General features: G+C 38.2%; 1 protein-coding gene across 6 annotated transcripts in view; it reads left to right on the forward strand.

The window, feature by feature from the left end:
* Positions 1-22,232, forward strand: part of PTPN4 (protein tyrosine phosphatase non-receptor type 4) — a 207,872-nt gene that overhangs the window by 167,330 nt on the left and 18,310 nt on the right. For all 6 annotated transcript variants that reach the window (XM_032840891.1, XM_032840893.1, XM_032840890.1 and 3 more), the window contains 6 exons: positions 129-287; positions 10,715-10,874; positions 13,848-13,931; positions 14,023-14,079; positions 17,748-17,904; positions 21,884-22,050. In XM_032840891.1, the coding sequence (XP_032696782.1) occupies positions 129-287; positions 10,715-10,874; positions 13,848-13,931; positions 14,023-14,079; positions 17,748-17,904; positions 21,884-22,050 (784 nt within the window). The remainder of the gene's footprint in view (positions 1-128; positions 288-10,714; positions 10,875-13,847; positions 13,932-14,022; positions 14,080-17,747; positions 17,905-21,883; positions 22,051-22,232) is intronic.

Consider the following 22,232-nt stretch of genomic DNA (forward strand, 5'->3'; position numbering starts at 1 on the left):
ATTTTGCTTAGTCAGTGTGGTTAATGTTAAAACATATACCCACTTTCTAATGTAATCATATAAGTAAGAAACTGGAAAAAGTTGAATTAAAGCACATTTTCACTCAATTTTTCTTTCTCTTTATGTAGTCGAAATTCTGCATTCACACAAGAGGGAACCCGGTTACGACCATCTTCAGTTGGTCATTTGGTAGACCATGTGGTTCACACTTCCCCAAGCGAAGTATTTGTGAATCACAGATCTCCATCTTCAACTCAAGCTAATAGCATCGTTCTGGAATCATCACCGTAAGACGTTTTTCATTTAGCTTCCTTCTTATAAATAATAATGCCCCAGATTGTTTCATTTGAAATAATCTGGGAAGTTAGGGTATTTGATACAAACATTTATTTATGCAGTGTTTTAAAATTTTTGTGTATTTGCAGATGTGCTTATTTGTTCTTGAGAGTTCTTTGTATTCCCCTCATCCCCCACCGCCCAAAAACCCTCTTACTATTTTGTTGACTTAGTATGTTCTTAAACATTTATTTTCTGCAGATAATGTAGCACTATGGTCAGGCAGTGAAATATTAAAGGTAGAGTTTTCTTAATATTTTTCATTCACAATAAGAATGAATAGACAAGGTGGGAAAAATTAAGTAGCAAAGGAGAACTAAGTAAGATGACAATCATACTGAAATAATTTGTAGAGAATATGCACGCATCTTTTTAAAAATTCATTCCTATTTCATATTACATACTGTTATATAAATTCAACTTCATAATTCAGTATTTATACCCCATCAGTATAATGTACAACATGCTTACCTTCACAGTAACATGCAGTATCTTGATTTATTTGTTTATTAAATGCAGTTAGTCCATATGTAAGTAAAAACAGTGTGAGAATTAGGGGGGAAAAGTAAAATTCCTTATAAGGCAATAGAGAAGTAAAAAGATTAATTTTTGAGAAGAGGGAAGGGGTGTAGGATGTAGTGACTGTGATCAGGGCTGAAGAAAGAAGGGGTTTGAGAGTGATGGTGGAAGAGTAGATGGACTGATTAGCAAAGCAGGTAGGTATAGGAGCTCCAGAACACATGACGAGATATAGAGGAGGTGTGGTTGTCCTCACTATAGGGCCAGCCAAGGAAGACTGGCTAAGCTATTAAGACAAGCGGAATTTTAGTCTTAGTAACATACCTTGGTAAAACATTTTGATTGTGTGTGTATAGTAAAAAGAATGAAGGAATAGGACGGATACACATTACACAGTGACACATGTGGGAAATGAGTTGACAGGAGGCAAGGCTGGTAGAAATTTAATTTCTCTTTTAAAGATGTATTTATTTGTCAGAGCACTTGTGCACTCGCAATCAGGGTGGCAGGCAGAGGGAGGAGCAGGCTCCCCACTGAGCAAGGAGCTGCTAGCGGGACTCTATCCCAGAACCCTGGGATCATGATCTGAGCCAAAGGCAGACATTTAACCGACTGAGCCACCCAGGCATCCCTAATTTTTGATTACCTTAAAAATTATCATTGTATATTTTGATTTTTAATAAATCATGTATTTTCTAATTCTGAAACTTTAAAAAGTATAGTAACTAAGCACATGATTGAGATGTTAATTGATTAAATTTAAAAATTATATACTTTCTGCACATAGTAATAAAGCATATAGAGGAATCTCAAAAGCCCATCTTACTGCAGAATAAAACAGTATAACTCCCAGGACCTAACAGAATTATCTCAGTCCATTTTTTGAAGAGCCCTTTTCATACAGACACACATACACATATACATACACATATGATTGAGTATCTCCATGTGTACATTTTATAGGTTCATCAATCATAAAAACCTTTGTTCTGGCTTCCTGACTTTAAATGGAGGTACAAGTTCAGAACAGATTGGCATTATCTTGCTTCCCCATCCTGATCCACAAGAATTTCAAATGCTTGGACCTTTCTCATCAGACATGTATTTTATGAGGCTTATGTGTTTGTATTCAGCTTTGGATCTCTTAATACTGCATTTAAAATTCAGCCAGTTTTCACCTTAAGAATAATGAGAGAGGTCTGAAAAGATAAGCTTAATGGTAAACAAATAACTTAGCTGCTTATGATGAGCTTCAGAAATTATCTCACTGTTTAAGAGAACTCAATGAAATAGGGAAGACATGTAATCCCCATTTTGTAGATGAGAAAACCACACTTAACAGCACTTGTCCCAATTTACAGAACTGAAATTCAAGTCTTCCCTACCTGAGCCAACCAGCAGAACTTTGTGTCTTAGACAAGGCTCTTTTGATTGATTGATCAGTTGGTTGGTTGGTTGGTTGCTTTGCTGGCTGATATTTGTAATCCAGAGAAAATATTTTACAACTTGGAATCCATAGGTTTTAGTTTTGGCCAAATGTGGAAAGTATCTGGACAATGTATTGGATGAAGCTCAGAGCATTTCAACATGTATTGAAAGAAATCTTGAGATCATCTCACCATTCCCTGTTTTTTGAGTGAGTACAGGGCCTTTGAGGTGAAACCTGGGTCCAGACTTCAGTCACTGGGTAAGGTCACCTGCTTCACAAGGTGAAAACACTATTAACTCATGGGTATGTTTATTATGGAAACAAATGGAAGGTTGTTTATACTGCTTAGTATAAAGTTACCATTTTTAGGCAGGGGTGATTGAGACGAGAGTCTACCATTTCCTTCCTTTCTTTAAATGTTTCACAGAAAATTAGACTGTTTTAGTTTGTGATTTTCTGAGAAAAACAATTAATTTGAAAATACTTAACAGGTGTTTATTTTAGTAAATTCACAGCACAAATGTTAATATACTCTCATTAATATGTAGCAGGGAAGCTTGGACATTTCTACAAAATCATCACAAAGCATGTTAGTTGGGTAGTTAAGATTTTATTTATTTTCATATGAGTTGTTAAAGACCGCAACAGAGGGCTGCTTTGACTGCAGAATAAGCTGCTTTCACTGCTGCTGTTGAAGCATTCATGAGGAAATTTAACGCTGACTGGACTCAAATAAATTGAAGTTTTTGCCTACCTGGCTTCATTGACAGTTTTAACAAATCTTTTGCTGCTACGTTACAGTATATTGCTCTGCTGACAACAAGGTGCATTTTAATATTTTCATTGTTTGCTCTTCACTTAACATTTCTTAAAATGTCAAAGTTGAAGATAAGCAAGTTATTTGTGTTGAAAAATTGCAATATGAGAGTTGGGCATTGGAACACTCTTAGAATTATATTCCCATCTCCCCATCTCCTTTCTTAATGTCAAAAAGTTAACATAGGTAGTAATTTGCCCACAAAATTTTTCATGTGGGTAAATTGTGAACAACATGTTTTAAACTTCAGTCCCATTCAAATTTCTCCTCCCCCTATCATTTTAGGCAAATTATTGGTTTTAAGTATATTAAAACCATTGAGTTAGAAATACGTTCTCAATTAAAGTAAAAATGCATGTTACTAGAGCACAGATCTCTTCTGATCTTGCATTCTCTCCATTTAAATATAAGTCGTTTTTATTAGAACTTAAAATACAGAGCAGTGTTACCACTTAAGACCAAATGGCATGACAGAAGGTCGTCCTGTTCTGAGTGTGCTCTGGTAAATTCTGTCGAGGCCTCAGATACTGTCAGGAGGGCTGCTTAGCTTTTGTATATCTTATATATGGGCTTCTGAGAAGCGTTTTATTTGGAGAAGAGTCTACTGCTACATAAAGTTTGGAAACGTCTGATTTAAAATAACTTTGCTCCTGCCTTTTATAGTTGTTTTGTTTAAAGTGTAACTATAGCATCATGTTCAGAGCAAAGCTCTGGATTCAGGCTGGGTTTAAGACTTGGTTCCACCGGTTCTAATTATGTGACCTTGGGTGAGTCATTTTATCTTAGTAAGCCTCAATTTCCTCACCTGTAAAAAAGCAGAATGAGATTATCTACCCCCTAGGGTTGCTTTGAACAGTAAATTCGATGTATAATAGTTAAGCAGAGTAAAAGTGCTTAGTAGATGTTAACTATAATGTATAATTCTAGTTAGTTTGGGGGGATATATTGGCAGCCTTTAAGAATATTATCAGCCATTATTCTTTCTACATGTTTGAAATATGGATGTCTGCTTGAATACAATGAGGAATTCTCCAAGTTCTTAGCTTTATCCTTAGACCTAATCACAAGAGATTCTTTACAGATTTCATAATCCTGAAGTATCAAATCCATTTCCCTAAACCATTTTTGCCTGGACCGTCCCTTTCTAGTCTTTTCTCGTGAGTCACCGCAGCTTTGGCCTCACTTCATCAATTCCTTTTACTTAGTCTTTAAAGGTTTGCCTTCACTTTGCTCCTCTGAGGTACTACCACTGAAAACTTTGTCCTCACTCAGCTTAACCCAATTCCCATGCCAACCTTGATCAAGTCTAGCAACATATATTTGACCCTTGAAAAACATGGGGATTAGGGACACCAACCCCTATATAGTTGAAAATTCACATATAACTTTTGACTCCCCAGAAACTTAACTGCTAATAACCTGTTATTGGCCAGAAGCCTTACTGAGAATATATAGAGTTGATTGACACATATTTTATATGTTACATGTAATATATACTATATTCTTACAATAAAGTAAGCTAGAGAAAAAAGTGTTAACAAAATTTACAGTACTGTAGTGTAAAAAATCCTTGTGTATGTGAATTGGTGCAGCTCAAACCGTGTTGTTCAAGGGTCATCTGTATTATGTATTCTGCAAATACCAGACCATTCGAGGACAAGGAAATAAAAGAACCAAAGGAGGTGGTATGGGCGGAGATGATTGGGCCCTGGGGACTCAGGGGGCACACTGTATTTGACACTGTACTTGTGGTAACAAGACTAATTACATAGGTCACTGGACTACTGTAGCTGCAGTATACCTAACCTGCTGTCCACCTCTGGCACATGTCTCCAGTACTCACTTTTGGGAGCTAAGGTCCGGGACTTGGAGTTTGGTTGAAACCAAGTATCTCAGGTCTGGGACCTTGATTCTGAAATAGATTCCTACTGATACTATGACATTTTCAATTCTATTCTCATATTTATCGTATCCCTGAGAGTTTATATGCACTGTTTAAATTGCCTTGAGCATTAATTAATAATCAGTTTCAGTGGTATTTACTTTGAAATACTGTGATTGTCACTATAAATTAGCCAACATGTCAGTAAGCCTGAATTCTGAATCAGAATTTTATCTGCATCTTACATGATATAAGTAAAGTATAGTAGGGTTACTGCCCAGTGAGAATTTGGATAGCACTAGGGACTATAGTTGAATGAGACATGAGCTCCTGGTATGCATCTTAGAACATTAGAATCTTAAAATGAGCCACCAGTCCTGGCAAGTTTGTATTAGCTTGTACCAAGAATATGGATTTTGTTTGTTTTCTAGTCTTAAATTAGAATAAACTTTTTATGCTTCTGTGAGTGGTATGTATATACAATTGAATCTTCAGCATTGTTTATTTTCTTTCATTCACAATTTGCAAGGCTTACCTTGCCACTTTTTCTTTTTTATAAGTAACAAAATAATCCATTTATGGTTATACTTCTTTCTATACCCTCCTTGTAACAGATCTTTTCTAGCTCCCATCTTTTTTCTTTTCTCGCTCCCATCTTCAAAGCCAAAGGATTACCTCCACTTGTGAGATGTCAGCCAGAGCTCTGATGCCCACTTTTTTCTTTGGTTCCTATCTTCCTAGTCCTGTCTGAACTATCTGATAGATGCTGGCTTTCTCTTTAAGTCATAGGTCCCTTCTCTCAGAGGAATTATTTCTTTTTTTTTTTTTCCCCAGGGGAATTATTTCTGATGTGGCTGTGTTCCACTCTGCTGCCTGGTTGTTCTTCCAACGTATATGATATCTCTTTATTCTTATATAATTAGCAATTGTGGGGATTTTTTGTTTTACTTTTGCCTAGAAACGGTATTTTTTTTAGAATTGGTCTATTTTATGAAATTATTTTAAATGGATTTTAATTTATAATTCATGGTTTACCTATGAAAGTCATCTTCCTAGGTAATTGAGTAAGTAATTAACTATACTCATGATCTCTACATTAGATACGAAGTAGGAAGTTATTTGTTAAGATCAATTGAATTAATACACTTGGAATATGTCTTAAAATGTAATTGATGACCTTTGTTCAAAATAAGAATTTCAGGGGGCACCTGGGTGGCTCGGTGGGTTTAAGCCTCTGCCTTCAGCTCGGGTCGTGATCTCCGTGATCTCCGGGTCCTGCAATCAAACCCCACATCTCTGCTCAGCAGGGAGCCTGCTTCCCTCTCTCTCTCTCTGCCTGTCTCTCTGCCTACTTGTGATCTTTGTCAATTAAGTAAATAAAATCTTTTTTTTAAAAAGTAAGTATTTCAGGGTTCTGTGCTGACATCCTTGATTACTTTGGTAGACTGTATTGGTTAGAGACGCAAGTAGATAGATAGATATAGATGGACTTTGGTTATTGGACATGGAGACATATAAAGGGCAAATAGTTACTGGGATTACTGAGAAAGCACATAATTAGTTTGTAAAAGCTCCCAGACCAGTCTATTCCTCTGCAACAGTCTGACATCTGGAGAGCCTGACCATCAGGCTCTGAGAAGTTATTCTAACACCAAAGTTACTTAAAACAATGAGAGAAAGCAGATAGCCCTTTTCCTGAAGTCTGAAATTACAGTGTTCTTTCCTGTGTTCTGTCCCTGTGTTCTGTCTTGACTAATCTTGCTGTGCATGCTGCATTCTCTCACCTTTTCTTTAGAACTTGTCTTAAATCCCAACTCAAGCCTGTGTGCTTGGCTCTCTTCCTTTCTGTGTTTTCCTGTGGACTTTGAATGTTTAAAGGAGAGGTTCAACTCAAATACCTACTGGAATCTCACAAGTAACCCTGGGTGAGATTTATGTGGACTGGGATGCCAATGGCCCATCTAAAGGCAACAGCTCATTCTTGGCTTTGACCAGTGATAATGCAGTTTCATTTTTTCCAGAGCTTCCAGATTTTCCATTCTGGAAATCCAGATACATATGTAAGTTTTTAAATGTAGCCAATTAACTCATATTTTATAAAGAAAAAATAATGGGCTAAATTATGTTGGCTAAAATTTGCCCGCCAGCCATGAATATGCAACCAGTGTTACAGGACAATGATCTCTAATTAGCAGTGCATAATAAAATCACTCCTGGAGCTTTTTTGACTGTATATGCCTAATCTTTAGTGCCAGTAATTTAGATTAATCAGTTTTAGCAGAATGTCCCATAATGTCAGTACTTTCTCTATCTTGTAACTGAGCATTGTCACTGTTAGACCCATACCCACCAGATTTGGCTCACTTAAGATGTTGCTTTACAAGTCAGGCTTGAGTTTGTCCCTGTTGTGTATTTTAGAATTGTTATATATTAGGCTGTTTACTAGACCAAGAATAAAGTAAGTTGCTCTAACTCCATTCCCTTCTGATCGCGACCTTCTACTATGCCCTGTAGATCTTCAGTTTTGAGGCCGTTTCCTGAGTGTGACAGCTATATGCAAAACTAGAAAAAAAAACTTTCTATTCACCTGGTCATGCTTAACCCTCAGCAAGGGATTGAGACCTATTGATTGATAGATGTGGAGTCCAGTGAATTCTGGTTTTTGTAAAGTCTTAGAGGCTTTTGACCAACTGCTTTTTAGAAACGTCACATCTATGAGGCTCTGTGAGAGGATATCCATCTTTGTGTCCTGATCCCTTCCGGCAGGCCATGTTTGAGGTCCATGTCCCTGTTCTCATCTGTGGGAACATTTTCCTGGATTAGCAACACTTGAATGTATTGGATCTTAAAGGCTTGGGCTCTTGGCAGTTGAAACTAATAGAATAAAAACTATTGGGCTTGGTACCTGGATCCCTGACCATCAAGGTAGACCTCAAAGAAGGCTTTGCTGGGGGGGGGGGGGGGGGGAGAAAGGTATATTCTTTGATGCAGTCCTTACAGACTTCTCAGAATTTAGAGCATTTTGTTCCCTGAAGACTTCTATGTAGAAAGTTAGACTGAGTGGGCACTATGGCTTACCTACTTTTTTAATGATTAAGTTTGGTTTTTTGTTTTGTTTTTTTTTTAAGATTTTTATTTATTACTTGACAAAGAGAGACACAGCGAGAGAGGGAACACAAGCAGGGGAAGTGGGAGAGGGAGAAGCAGGCCCCTGCCGAGCAGAGAGCCCAACACGGAGCCTGACCCCAGGACTCCAGGACCATGACCCAAGCTGAAGGCAGATGCCCAACAACTGAGCCACCCAGGCACCCCTAATGATTAAATTTTATTTTACATTCTGAAAATTTGGAATGACTATATTTTCTCTCAAGAGGAACATTTCTGGAGGACCATACATTTAAACCATTAAACCTGGCTGACTTCCTTGGCACTAATAAAATTTTTAGCTTCATTACCTGTATCTACCAGATATTTAGCAGTGAGCCTCTAAGTAAGTTTCACAACCTTCTCTACCTAGGGAGAGCATATGTATCAAAGAGCCACTCTGACACTAATTTCTGTATCCATTTTCTTGGGATAAATTTTGCTGTGGTGACAAATTACCCGAACTCTTAGCAGCTCATAACAACAAAGGTTATTTCTTTCTTACATTATATGTGTATCATGGATCATCCATGATACTCCATGTCATGTCCATTCCAAGACCCACACTCTTGTGTGGGGCGTGACTAGTCTCATGGCCAAGGAAAAAGAAAAGCACAATAAATCATGAGCTGTTTCCTAAAGTGTCCTTTCAAAAGTGACCACTTCTACTCACATTTCATTGGACAGAGCAAGTCATATGGCCAAGCCTAATAATGTCAACCCGAAAGGGTGGAGAATGATGTTTTTTTAAATTTTTTATTTTTTATAAACATATATTTTTATCCCCAGGGGTACAGGTCTGTGAATCGCCAGGTTTACACACTTCACAGCACTCACCATAGCACATACCCTCCCCAATGTCCATAACCCCACCCCCCTTCTCCCAACCCCCCTCCCTGCAGCAACCCTCAGTTTTTTGTGAGATTAAGAGTCACTTATGGTTTGTCTCCCTCCCAATCCCATCTTGTTTCATTTATTCTTCTCCTACCCCCTTAACCCCCCATGTTGCATCTCCACTTCCTCATATCAGGGAGATCATATGATAGTTGTCTTTGGAGAATGATTTTTAAACAAGAGTACAGTCTAATGGAGTTCCACTTCCTCAGGACCTTACAGCTCGTATCTTAGGCAACTATTTTCCCTCAACAAAAAAGCAGAAACTGAGTGAAATCCGTGCCTGTAGTACGCAGCAACCATGCAACTTGACACAGCAGCTGTCAGCTCTCTGAGACCTTGGGCAATGGGACAGTAATTATTTTCCCAAAGACCTCCTGGCGTCATAGAGATAAATAATAACCTCAGAAATGGTCACTACTCTTATCAACTATTTCTCCTTGCCTCACTTTCCTCACTCCCACAACCTCCATGGATGTGTGCTTCCTAGGATGCCAGCTGAGCCACTGGTTCCCTCTTCTGGCCTTTGTGGAAAACTCACAAGTAATATTTTTACATACACTATGCTGGTTCTTAAAAAAGCTGTTTTTTCCTTGAAGCTTTTCCTACCTAGCTCTTTTTATCAATTCTTGCCATCACAAATTGAGGCTTATGCTCCCTAATGTTAACTGGATTTTGTTTCTTTAAATTACATACTCCAACAATGTCTTGTCCAGTTTTATCTCCTTAGTGAGCTCAGCACTCTTACTCAGATTCTAATCTTTGTTGCAGTTCATTACTTTCATGAATGGTGTTTTTCTTAAGATTTTATTATTTGTCAGAGAAAGAACACAAGCAGGGGGAATGGCAGGCAAAGGGAGAAGCAGACTCTCCCCGCCCCGAGCAAGGAGCCCAGTGCGGTTCTCAGTCCCAGGACCCTGGGATCATGACCAGAGCCAAAGGAAGACGCTTAAGTGACCAAGCCGCCCAGGTGTCTCTTGTGTTTTATTTCTAAGTAAAGTGGATCAATCACAAGTTCTCTAGATTGTACCAGGTGTTTTATCTGTGGGACAGTTCAACTCTCAATTCTGATTTCCCTTTGACTGCCTTTTTCCCTGGCTACCCATGTGACTCCACTGATAACCTTATTTTAAAAAAGTGTTTAGGAAAAGTGTGTACTGTTATAGTAGATTAATAGATATCTTCATCATGATATCCTTAAAGTGTATTTGATTATTATGTAGAATTGTTTACAGATTTGATAAGGTAGGGAATTAAACAATGTACAATTTAAACTTGCAAGTTAAGAAAGTTTTCATTAAACGGTAGCTCTTGTAAACATGGTATTTAAAGCTTATCTCCTACTAGACATTGTAAATATTAGAGTTGCTTGACTCTAGCTTTTATTTTATTTTGTTTTGTTTTTGACCCTAGGTTTTGGTGGTTTTTTTTTTAAGATATTTATTTATTTGACAGAGAGAGTACAAGCAGGAAAAGCAGCGGGGGGTGGGGCAGAGGGAGAAGCGGGTTCCCCGTTGAGTAGGGAGCCAGTGTCACATGTGGGGCTCCATCCCAGGACCCCAGGACCACGACCGGAGCCCAGGACAGCTGCTTAACCAAATGAGCCACCCAAGCACCCTGAAACTAGCTTTTAAAATAACAGTTCTAGAAGACAGCTTCCAAATACTCATTTTTTTTCCTTTTTCCTGTCCAGATCACAGGAGACCCCTGGAGATGGGCAGCCTCCAGCTTTACCACCCAAACAATCAAAGAAAAACAGCTGGAACCAAATTCATTATTCATATTCTCAACAAGATCTAGAAAACCATATTAACGAAACATTTGATGTTCCATCTTCCCCTGAAAAATCTACTGTAAGTAGCTTTCAGATATTCTCACATTTCTTTGAAATTTTTTAATTGGAAGTGAAATTATTTATACTGTGGTATGTTTTGTCTGTAAATTATATTAGTGTACTTCCTCTTTTTCATCATATGTTGCTCCTGAAATTTGCCATGATATAACCCAATTGTGGGATTTCCTTTTATCGTTGTTCTAAAAGTTCATTCTTGACAAATTTATGTTGATTTTAGTCTTGCAAAACACACATTTCAGAACAAATGCTACTAATGCTTTAAATACCACTAACTTTATTATATAATTCACTGAATGCAGAGACTATCATTTTCATCAACTTTTTGAAATTGAGTACACATCCCTGGAGTATATGATTACTTTCTGTTCTGTAAAATATATTTATGAATTATGTTGGTATTTTTCCCTTAGAGAATATGCTTTTACCACAACTAAATGGTAACTTTTAGAATCCTCTGATTTATGAATTAACATTGCTTTCTCAAGTAGATGTAAATAAACCAAAGGTGAGATTGCCAGTAAGTTTTAGGGATACACTGTGTTCATGAAGAAGTATCAAAACAGACAAATATGGGTGTATTTCAGGAAACTTACAGGACATCAGGGAATAAAATAAGGTGCAGGATTGGAGGTCCACAGCAGGCATTGGCAGTACTAAAAGTTTCCAGTGACCATGCTCTCATCGCCCTTTTGTATCTAAAGTTTGAAAAGCAAGAGGCAGCCACTGTATTCTCCAACACTTACTGCTCTACCATCACAAACATCAAAAAAAAATGAGAATCCTTCCCAAAAATGAACAGCAGCTATGGTATTATCTTTGTGGTGATTCTCATGTATCATTAATTCGTTCATAGTCATTGAGGTCTTTTCTATATACTGGGTACTTTTGGAGGATAGTGGAATATAAAGACAAATAAGACATGGTCCCTGCTGTTAAATAATCTACAGTCTAATTTGTCCATTCATGCAAAAATTAATTATTGAGTACGTGCTGTGTACCATGTATTATTATAGGCTGTGGGAATATATCGGAATAAAATAGGGAGGAAAAAAATCAAAAAACTCTACCTTCAAGGAACTTACATTCTGGGGATAAGGGTGAGACAAACGGTAAACAAGGTAAGTCATTTAAATATATAGCATATTAGATTAAGGAGAAAAATAAAGCAGGAAGAGGTCAGAGAATTTCAAGAGTAGAGTGCCACAAGTTAAAATAGTGGAAGCCAGGCATGAATTCAGTGATGAGTTATAGAGCTATCTAGTGGGAGAGCAGGTGAGCTGAGGGAATAGAGGTACAAAAGGAGTGTGACTGATACGGTCGGGGAACACCAAGGGAGTCAGTGTGGCCAGAGCGAAAAAAGCTAATGAAGAGGAGAGGGCCAAATCCCCACAACCTTTAAAGATTTTGTTTTTTTATCCCTGAGTTAATCTGAGATAGGAAGCAAAAAGGATTGGACACATTTGAGGAGAAAAGCAGCATGATGTCCCTTAAGTTGTAACAATATCAGTCTGGCTCTTGTCTTGAAAACAGACCGAAAGCAGGGCAGAAGTAAAGGTACTGGTTGTGAGGTAGTACAGTATTCCAGGGACGTGAGGTGATTTGGATCTGGCTGGCAGCAGTGGAAGGAGGACAACATGGTTGTATTCTGGGTGGTTTGAGAACAGAGCTAACATAATATGCTGAGGGGTTGTGTGTAGAGTACTGGAGAAGGAGAGGAATCAAAGATAACAGTAAAGTTTTGGGCCCAAACAACTAGGAGGATGAAGTTGCCAATTTCCAAGATGTGGAAGGCTGCTGTATGTAGAGCAGACATAGGTGGACTATCGGGAGCGTGGTTTGGGGCATGCCAAGTTTGAGATGGCTACTAGAAATCCACTTACAGAGAGGATTCTGGAGGTGAAGGAGTGGTCCAAGCTAGAGTTAAAACATTGAGGTTTGGTGGCTTATAGACAGTATGTAAAACCACAAGACAGGAAGACAACACCAAGGGAGTGTGGTATGTGCAGATGACTAAATAAAAGATGTTCTAGAAAGTGAGCCTTTGGGCCTTCAAAATGTCAACATTAGGGAGATGAAGAAACCAGCAAAGGAGACTGAGAAGATGGAGACAGCAAGGTAGGAAGAAAACGAGTCCACTGGCTAACTGGCTGACGGGAAGAAAGTCACAGAGAGAATAACCAGTTTTGTCAAGTAGGATGAGGGCTGATGGTTGAACGCTGGATTTAGCAATGTGAAGCTCTTTGGTGACCTTAATTAGAACAGTTTTGATGGAGCACTGGGGATAAAAACCTGACTGTGGGAGGTTGGGATCAGGGGAAATAGAGATAGCAAATGTGGCCAACTCTTTTAAAGAACTTTAATAGCAAGAGGAAGGAGACAGATGGGGAGGTAGAATCCAGAGAAAAAGGGTTTTGTTTGTTTGTTTGTTTGTTTTGGGAGGGAAGAAGTAAGAGTATTTCTCTGAAGCGTGGAGGAAATGGATAATGTAGAAGAGTAGAGAATTGCTGTAGCAATATCCTTGAATTTGGAAGAGGGCCTGGGTCTAGAGCAAGGAGAAAGACAGTTTGAAGGTAATATAATTAGAAGTGATTATAGGGAAGAATGTGAATTCCCAATAAAACTGTTTTTTAAAAAGCAGAGGAAGGAATGTGAATTCATGTAACACTTAGGAACACTTATTGTATGCAGAGCTTTGAGTTAGGTTTCAGAGATATTGCAGTTAATAACTTAATTCATAATGCCTGTTTCTCCTTAAACTTAACCTAGCATGCAGGGGCAAGGAGACTGTATCTACTTGGTGTAACTGCAAGTTATTAGTCAAAATTTACTTTCCTAAGTTAACATTGGAATTTAAATTGTGATTTTTATACACTACAGATAATATCAACATACAAAAAGTACATCATGTATATCTTTGAGGGGAGATTATAAATGGGCAAAATTACAAGTTATTTATTTTTGTCTTTTTAAGCCTAATGGTGGTATTCCACAAGATAATCTTGTTCTAATCAGAATGAAACCTGATGAAAATGGAAGGTTTGGATTCAATGTAAAGGTAATCTAGAATTTACATTGTACAGGTTTTTAAATTAAGATGTGTTTATTTTGTAATATTTGGCTGATATCTGACTTGTTCTGTTGTTCAGGGAGGGTATGATCAGAAGATGCCTGTGATTGTGTCCCGAGTAGCACCAGGAACACCTGTGAGTTATCTAAATCTTGCAAGTAAATCCTGTTTTCAAGAAAATGTACTCATTTAATTTTTATTAGTTTAAATAAAGGAATAAATTAATCATTTCTTTTAATTCCTCAAGTATCAAATGTTGGCTAAATCTCTTAAATTGCTGGGAAGTTCATTTTTATTTCCAGTCTGTAGGAGTTTTTTAAAAACCCTTGTTTTTGTAAAGAAGCTATATATAACTTTCAATGTTTCTAAAGTTTTAAAAGATTCTATCAAAATAACTCCTTCAAATAGCAAAATGTAGACAGTATAGTATTTGTTTTTCTTTTTTGTTTGCTTTTTTTTTCATTTAAAATTATTTATCTACAGTCTATTTGCAAATTTTTTGTTTAAAAAATCTACTTTAAATAGAAATGATACCTGTGTTTTCCCTATAGAACAGTTTTTAAATTTTTCACTGAAACATATTAAACAAAAATACTATATTAAACATTTTGAACAAAAGTATAGGGAAGTCTAGGTACCCATTATGATGAACCCTTCTGTACCCTTCATTCACCTTTAGCACTCAAGAACTTTCTGTTCATCATAAGGATAACTCTTAATTGTGGATGTGTTATCTTTACTGCTTGTATATGTAGCAAATACTGCTTTCAAATTCCCATTTATGTTGTTGCCTACTTTACCTAAATGGTCTTCAAGGACTTTACAATCAGCACCTTTTATTATTTACCTGTCTCTCTGTCCTAGGACAGGTATAAACCAGCACCCTGAGAGAAAAAGGCCAGTTATGCTTTCTTTGGTGCTTCGCGGCAACCTTAAAATTAGTTTGAAGATCACAGTCAAGACTGATCAGGGATATCATGATACATAGTTTTGGTTCTGGTTGTTAAGAACTTTGTTGGTTGCAAATAACAGGGTACTCTACGATATCCCTGGCTTAAGCATAAATACAAAGTCGTACACCTAATCATATAGCTGTAGAGTTTTCTCACAAAACCCAAGGATAGGATTGCCATCAGATCTCTAGGGGGAAAACAAAACAAAACAAAACTTTAAAATGAACATCAGGACTCTAAATATTTCATCTCTAGTTCTTTGCATGTTCCATTTTTCTCTCTCACTGCAAACCAATTTGTATAGGGAATCAGCCTCATCTCTCTCGCTCCTCTAAATAAAATTCAGTCTAAATAAAAAGAGTGCTCTTAGTAACAGATTCAGGTTAGTCCTATAACATCACCACCATATGATTGTGACCCCTGCATCTCTACTAAAGAGAAATTGTATAGCTACCATTATTCTCCTCAGTTGATATGATGGGCTAATGGTAACTTCCAGATTCATATATTACCAGCCCAGCCACCTAGAGGGATTAAACCTCAGTCCAATTTTACAGACTCCTGGGAAGTCCTTCACAGATCCAGCTCATAGCAGATGTCTACTTTTCAACAAATCACTTGTGGGCAGTGGGGACAGGATAGGGATATGATGTATAAAATGCCTCCTGAAGCTATTCTACATGTGAAGGATGGGGACATAGATAGAGGAAATAGTCAAAATTATTTATTAGTACATACTTAATGGGAAATATGTATTTGGGACAGACTACAGATGAGAAGATTAAAGATCGCTAATTCTCACCTGTAGATAATGTCTAAAATAGAAAACTAAAGGGGCATCTGGGTGGCTCAGATGGTTAAGCATCTGCCTTTGGCTTGGGTCATGATCTCTAGGTCCTGGGATCGAGCCCCGTGCTGGGCTCCCAGCTAAGCAGGGAGTCGTCTTCTCCCTCTCTCTCTCCCCCTGTTTGTGCTCTCTCTCTGTTTCTCTCTCAAAGAGATAAATAAAATCTTTAAAAAATAAGAATAAAATGAAAAAACTGAAGAAAAACAAAATGAGGATGTTATTTAGAGATACCGAAGTAGATACAAAAGATGTAGGTAAAATGTTGAAAGAAGTTGCCTGGCGTGGGAGAATGGTACAGAGGAGTACAAGAAATTGTTTCTTGTCTTAGTAATCTTATAGACCTAGTCAATTCTCTGAGCTGTGTGATATATAACTTTACTAAAAACAAATTTACTGTTTTTTTTAATCAAATATCTTTTGACCCACTGATTCCACTTTTAGCAGTTGCCTCTAATGAAGAAGTTGGACTAGGAAACAAAGGATACACAAGGATGTTCATTGTAATATTGTTTATAATAAAGATGGGGTGACCAAAATGTACCTCATTAGAGTTGGTGAAATAAATTGTATGCTACTTTGCAGCTGTTGAAATGATGAATGATGTAGCTCCATATAAGTATGGAAATATATTCATAAGATAGCATTATAGAAAATGCAACAAGAGGAAATCAGAGAGGGTGACAAACCGTAAGAAACTTAATCATATGAAACAAACTGAGGGTTGCTGGAGGGGAGGGGGAGGGGGGTTGGGGCAACTGGGTAATGGACATTAAGGAAGGCATATAATATAATGAGCACTGGGTATTATATAAAACTGATGCATCATTGACCTCTACCTCTGAAACTAATACATTGTATGTTAATTAAATTTGCATTTGAAATGAGTAAATAATGGAAAAATGCATATTGCTCCACATGTATGTTTGATCCGGTTTTTAATTTTTAATTTAATTTTTTTTAGAGGTGGGGGTAGAGAGAGGTGGAGGGAGGGAGAGGGAGAGAAAGAATCTTAAGCAGGCTCCACACTAGAAACACTGAGAAATAAAGTGTTCTTTATCCTTGTGGAAACTTACCACAAGTACTTTGAACAGTGGAATGTTGCCCTTCTTGTCGTATAACTTAAAATACAGTGGAGGCATTTTTCTTATGTTGGCAAATTGTCCTGATCATTTTTAAATTTGAATTCACTTCCAGTATTTTATCAGTGCATTTTCAATGTTGTGAAATGTGACCACCAAATTCCTTTCAGTGCCTGTCTGGAGGCTCTCTAACAGTAGTCGTGTCAATATCTCCACTGTCAGTGGTTTATGTTCAACTTGAATTTTATTTCCACCACTATCACTCTTTTGATTCTTTGCTGTGTTTTTAATTTTTCTGGCCAGTTGCCTCTTTAGAATTACATGGGTTTGTCACTGGGAGACAAGGAGGTGATGCAGATACCTGCTTTGCTGTCTCTGCATGAACTGAGTAACAGAGGCACAACAACAGATCACCTGCAGACTTTGAAAGAAGTGATGTGATTGGTCACTGATCGTGATGTTTATCTATTGTCTATGTAGTGATTTGTGGACTCATGAGCTAGTAGCAAAGCTCGTACTTTATACAGGTTTTCACAATTAATGTGTTGTGGTAACTGTAATTTGAACTTTGTTGGGAGACTGGTATTATTTAACTGAACTGTAGTAACTGCAATTTGTACATACCTGGACAGTGCAGAGTAAGGGCTGCCACTGTCTATGCATCTTAAGGCCATTAGTCTTATCTGTATATCTAGGCATTTAATAAGGCATGAGGAATAAAGTTGTTGAAAGAAAAAGGAAGAAAAGTAGTAGCTTCATGGGAAAGCTTGAGTTCTGCTTTTTACAAAGAGATGAATAAATGGATAGATGCTTTTCTTTATGTACTTTTTGTTCTCCTGCTGTAGAGTCTACAAAAATTAATTCCTGTCCTTTATTTTCAGAAAGCTATGTGCACATCTGAAACCTTATTTATGTTACATTACAGGCTGACCTCTGTGTCCCTCGATTGAATGAAGGGGACCAAGTTGTGCTGATCAATGGTCGGGACATTGCAGAACATACCCATGATCAAGTTGTCCTGTTTATTAAAGCTAGCTGTGAGAGACATTCTGGGGAACTTGTACTCCTGGTTCGACCTAATGGTAAGTATTCTGTGCAGCACTGAGTATTTTTATAATCTGTTAGTATTTGTTACTAGACAGAACAACCAGGGTGGTCTTTTTAAAACATAAGTCATGTCATGCACTGTCCTGCTCAAAGCACGGTGGCTTCTATTCACACTTGGATTAAAATTGAAATCTTGGCCACTTACCTACCACAGTCTTGCTCACTTTATTCTTTGCTGGCTTTTTTTGTTTGTTTGTTTTTCCTTCTCCCTAAATCTCCTTGATTTTGATAGGACTTTTACCCTCACTTCCATCAGGTCTCTGCTCAATTGCCATCCCTAGAAAGTCCTCTTCTGACTACCATAGCTAAAATGGCCTCCCACTTCCCTCAGTTACTTGAGTAGTGGTAGGTATGCAGCAAACACATGTTACATAGATAAGTACATTTTGAACCACTTTTAGAAAACTCTGTAACAAGCTGTAGTTAAAGCTTTTTTTTTTTTTTAATTTTTATTTATTTATTTGACACAGAGGTCACAAGTAGGCAGAGAGGCAGGCAGAGAGAGAGAGAGAGGAAACAGGCTCCCCGCTGAGCAGAGAGCCCTATGCGGGGCTCGGATCCCAGGACCCTAGGATCATGACCTGAGCCGAAGGCAGAGGCCTTAACCCACTGAGCAACCCAGGTGCCCCAGTAGTTAAAGCATTTTTTAAAAATCCTGTCTTTGGGGGCACCTGGATGGCTCAGTCGTTAAGTATCTGTATTCAGCTCAGGTCATGATCCCAGGCTCCTGGGATCGAGCCCGGCATTGGGCTCCCTGGTCTGCAGGAGGCCTGCTTCTCCCTCTCCCATTCCCCTTGCTTGTGTTCACTCTCTGGCTGTCTCTTTCTCTGTCAAATAAATAAAATCTTAGATAGATAGATAAGCTGATAATAACTTAATTTAAAATAAAAATAAATTTGGGGGGCACCTAGGTGGCTCAGTGGGTTAAAGCCTCTGCCTTCGGCTCAGGTCATGATCCCAGGGTCCTGGGATCCGAGCCCCACATCGGGCTCTCTTCTCAGCAGGGAACGTGCTTCCTCCTCTCTCTCTGCCTGTCTCTCTGCCTACTTGTGATCTCTATCTGTCAAATAAATAAAATATTTTAAAAACAAATAGATAAATTTGGAAAACTCAATCAATAAAATAAAATAAAAATCCTGTCTTTGTTGGCAGTAGACAATGCCAGTAGCCTAATCATGTCATCTCTTATCTGGACAGCCAACTTCTTATTTCACAGCCAGAGTTCCAGGTTTGTAGAAGCTTTAATACCATGCACTCTAGCTCTTTTGCTGATTGCTTGAGTTTCCTCTACAACAGCCTCAAGATCATCCTGGCAGCAGACAGCACTCAGTGACTCCTAAAGCAGGTCACTTTCCCTGGGTAGCCTGAACATATAATTGAACTAAAAATTCACCTTCTTTCAGTCTCTTTGTTCCTAATTCTGTCCCTCTGTACTAATCAGAATAAGTTAAATCCCCCTTTCTCCAGTTTAACAATCCCACATCCTTCAGTGTTCACAGGGCATTGTTTCAAGTTTCCATAACACTTTATCAGTCCCCTCAGAGAAGAGTTCTTAAATGCCTATATCCCAGCACTAGACACATTCGTCTAGTTTTGTTCTGAACAGTTTGCCAGTAATCATAGTTTCAGCCATACAAGTAATTATTGGTTAATACCTTGCTACCAGTTGTTGAGTGTATCCCATAAGGACGTAAAATGTAGTTAAAGTTGACCCATTCCCTACCCCACCACACCCAACCCTGCAAAGTTTTCCAGGAGAGTTCATTTTAAAAAGAAAAATACAGAACTCATTTTGTCTCTTGGGCACAAACAGGCATTTTCATTTTATGTTCTCTACTTTGTGTTTTTCTGCATTCATGGTCTGGAATTGGCTTTCTGAGAAAATTCAAAGGACTTCAACAGAACATTCTATTTTGACTTTTCAAGAACTCCTTTATTTAGTCCTGATATTTAGGTGATGCATTATTAGGCATTTTCTGTCACATAATGCAACTTAAATTTTATACTAAGGATAATCTCTAAATTTTGTTTGTTCCATTTTCTTTTGATAACAGATCCTAAGGAACTTAATGCTAAGTTTTACACCTGGACTATTTTGTATATTCTCATTTAATCTATACAGCCATCTAATGAGATAGATATATTATTATCCCCATTTTATAGTTGAAGTCACTTTAGCACCAAGACATTCAGTTATCAGCTCACAAATTAATGATTTACACAGAACCAGAATATGAACAAAATTCCATATAATGGAAAAGGCATGTCTTTTTGCAGTTCCAAATCACTTTATTTATACTTTAAATTACGAGCAGAAACCACCTAGGGCTTTTCTTGTAAAAGATCTTTCTGTTGTTGTCAAAATCTGGACTGTGGGGGGCGCCTGGGTGACACAGCTGGTTAAGTATCTAACTCGATTTCCGCTCAGGTCAGGATCCAGAGGCTGTGAGATGGATATAGCTGTGTGTGGGGTTCAGTGCTGGGGGTGGAGCATGCTTAAGATTCTTGCGCATGCACTCTCTCTGACCCTCCCCCACTTCCGTGTGTGTGTGCTTTCTCTAAAAAAGAAAATATCTGGGGCGCCTGGGTGCCTCAGTGAGTTAAAGCCCCTGCCTTCAGCTCAGGTCATGATCCCAGGCTCCTGGGATTGAGCCCCGCATCGGGCTCTCTGCTCAGCAGGGAGCCTGCTTCCTCCTCTCTCTGCCTGCCTCTCTGCCTACTTGTGATCTCTGTCTGTCAAATAAATAAATAAAATCTTTTTAAAAAATAAATAAATAAAAAGAAAAAAGAAAATATCTGGACTGGGACCTGTATTTTCTTTTAGTTTGAGTCTGTCATGTCCCTTTTTATTTAAAACAACATATAATCAGACTTTAAAACTGTATTTACAAAAAGTATCAAAAAACCAGACAGCTTGTTTTTCTGGGTTTTTTCCCCTTTAAATCTCCTTCTTAGACAAAATGCAATCATACTTTTTTTTTTCTTTTCATTCTTCTTTTCAGAAGTTTATTCTTCTCAAAAGTGCATGCATCTGAACAGGAACCAGATGTCTTAAGCATGGGCAAAAGAGCCTCGTGGCTTGGTTCTACTCTGGCTGTCTTTCAGCTTTTGCCCTTAAATCTGTGGGGATCAGGATTTTGTGGGACCAAGGGGGCATGCCAAGCCATCACTTGTGACCACTCCTGCTTTTCTAGACCACCTCATTTCGACCCTCAGTTCTCTGTCCAGATAGCTCTGATCCCACTTCTTGGGCCTATGTGGCTGTTTCCTCTAGGTCCATTCTCCCAGGGGTGGATCACACGGTGTGTATACCCCAAGGCCAGCAGGGTAGCTAAGAGGCAGCAGTTTTCAGAGGAGTGGAGAACAAGCTTACATAGGGCTGGTAAGTTCGCACATATTTTCATATGCTCCCGTGTTAAAGAATGGAGTTCAGGGTGGGAAAAGAAGTAAGGCAGACTACAGGCCAAGAGTCTGTCGTCTGGCTCTCTTTATACTACCATGATCATGGATTCTGGCCTCCCAGGTTTTGTAGATGTGTCGAAAAAAGATGAAAGAACAGGTTTTGTTTAGCACTCTATTCAAGTTGTTTGTGTCTTTTCATATCTGGATGTATGGTATATACCTGTTTCTACTTTTCTGTTTCTACTTTTATTCTAGGTCCGAAATTTAAGGGCAGGTCTGTTCTGAGCTGCTTCTTGGCAGCTCCTCTTTTTCTAATTGTCTCTTCAAGTTACAGACATTTTCAGCAATATGGCCAATGACATTCCTTTTCCCTAAAGGTGTACAGCAAAGCTCAACTTCACAGCCACTTTGTCCCTTCCACAGTGACACCAGACTCTGATCTGATGAATTCTTTTTCCTGACACAGATGAAAGAACACATCTAGTAAATTCTTTTTGCCAGTTGATTAAGATTCCCATGTGGCTTTTTTGTTTCTGTTTTTGTTTTTTTTAGCTGTATATGATGTAGTGGAAGAAAAGCTGGAAAATGAGCCAGACTTCCAGTATATTCCTGAGAAAGCCCCACTAGATAGTGTCCATCAGGATGACCATTCCCTGCGGGAGTCAATGATACAGCTAGCTGAGGGGCTCATCACTGGAACAGTCCTGACACAATTTGATGTAAGTAATATTGTATGGAAGGGATGTTGGGCCGAATTTTCTAATTAGTTTCATGGTCTCTTAACTGCCTAATCTATCGTTTATAATTTATAAACTAAAATGGTATTCTGGATATATTTGACATAAAAACATGTTTTAAAATACATAGTTTTAAACATTGCTCCCAAAATACTAGTTGTAGT

Source organism: Lontra canadensis, unplaced genomic scaffold (assembly GCF_010015895.1).
Source record: "Lontra canadensis isolate GAN:19392208 unplaced genomic scaffold, GSC_riverotter_1.0 scaffold117, whole genome shotgun sequence".
Classification (NCBI taxonomy): Eukaryota; Metazoa; Chordata; class Mammalia; order Carnivora; family Mustelidae; genus Lontra; species Lontra canadensis.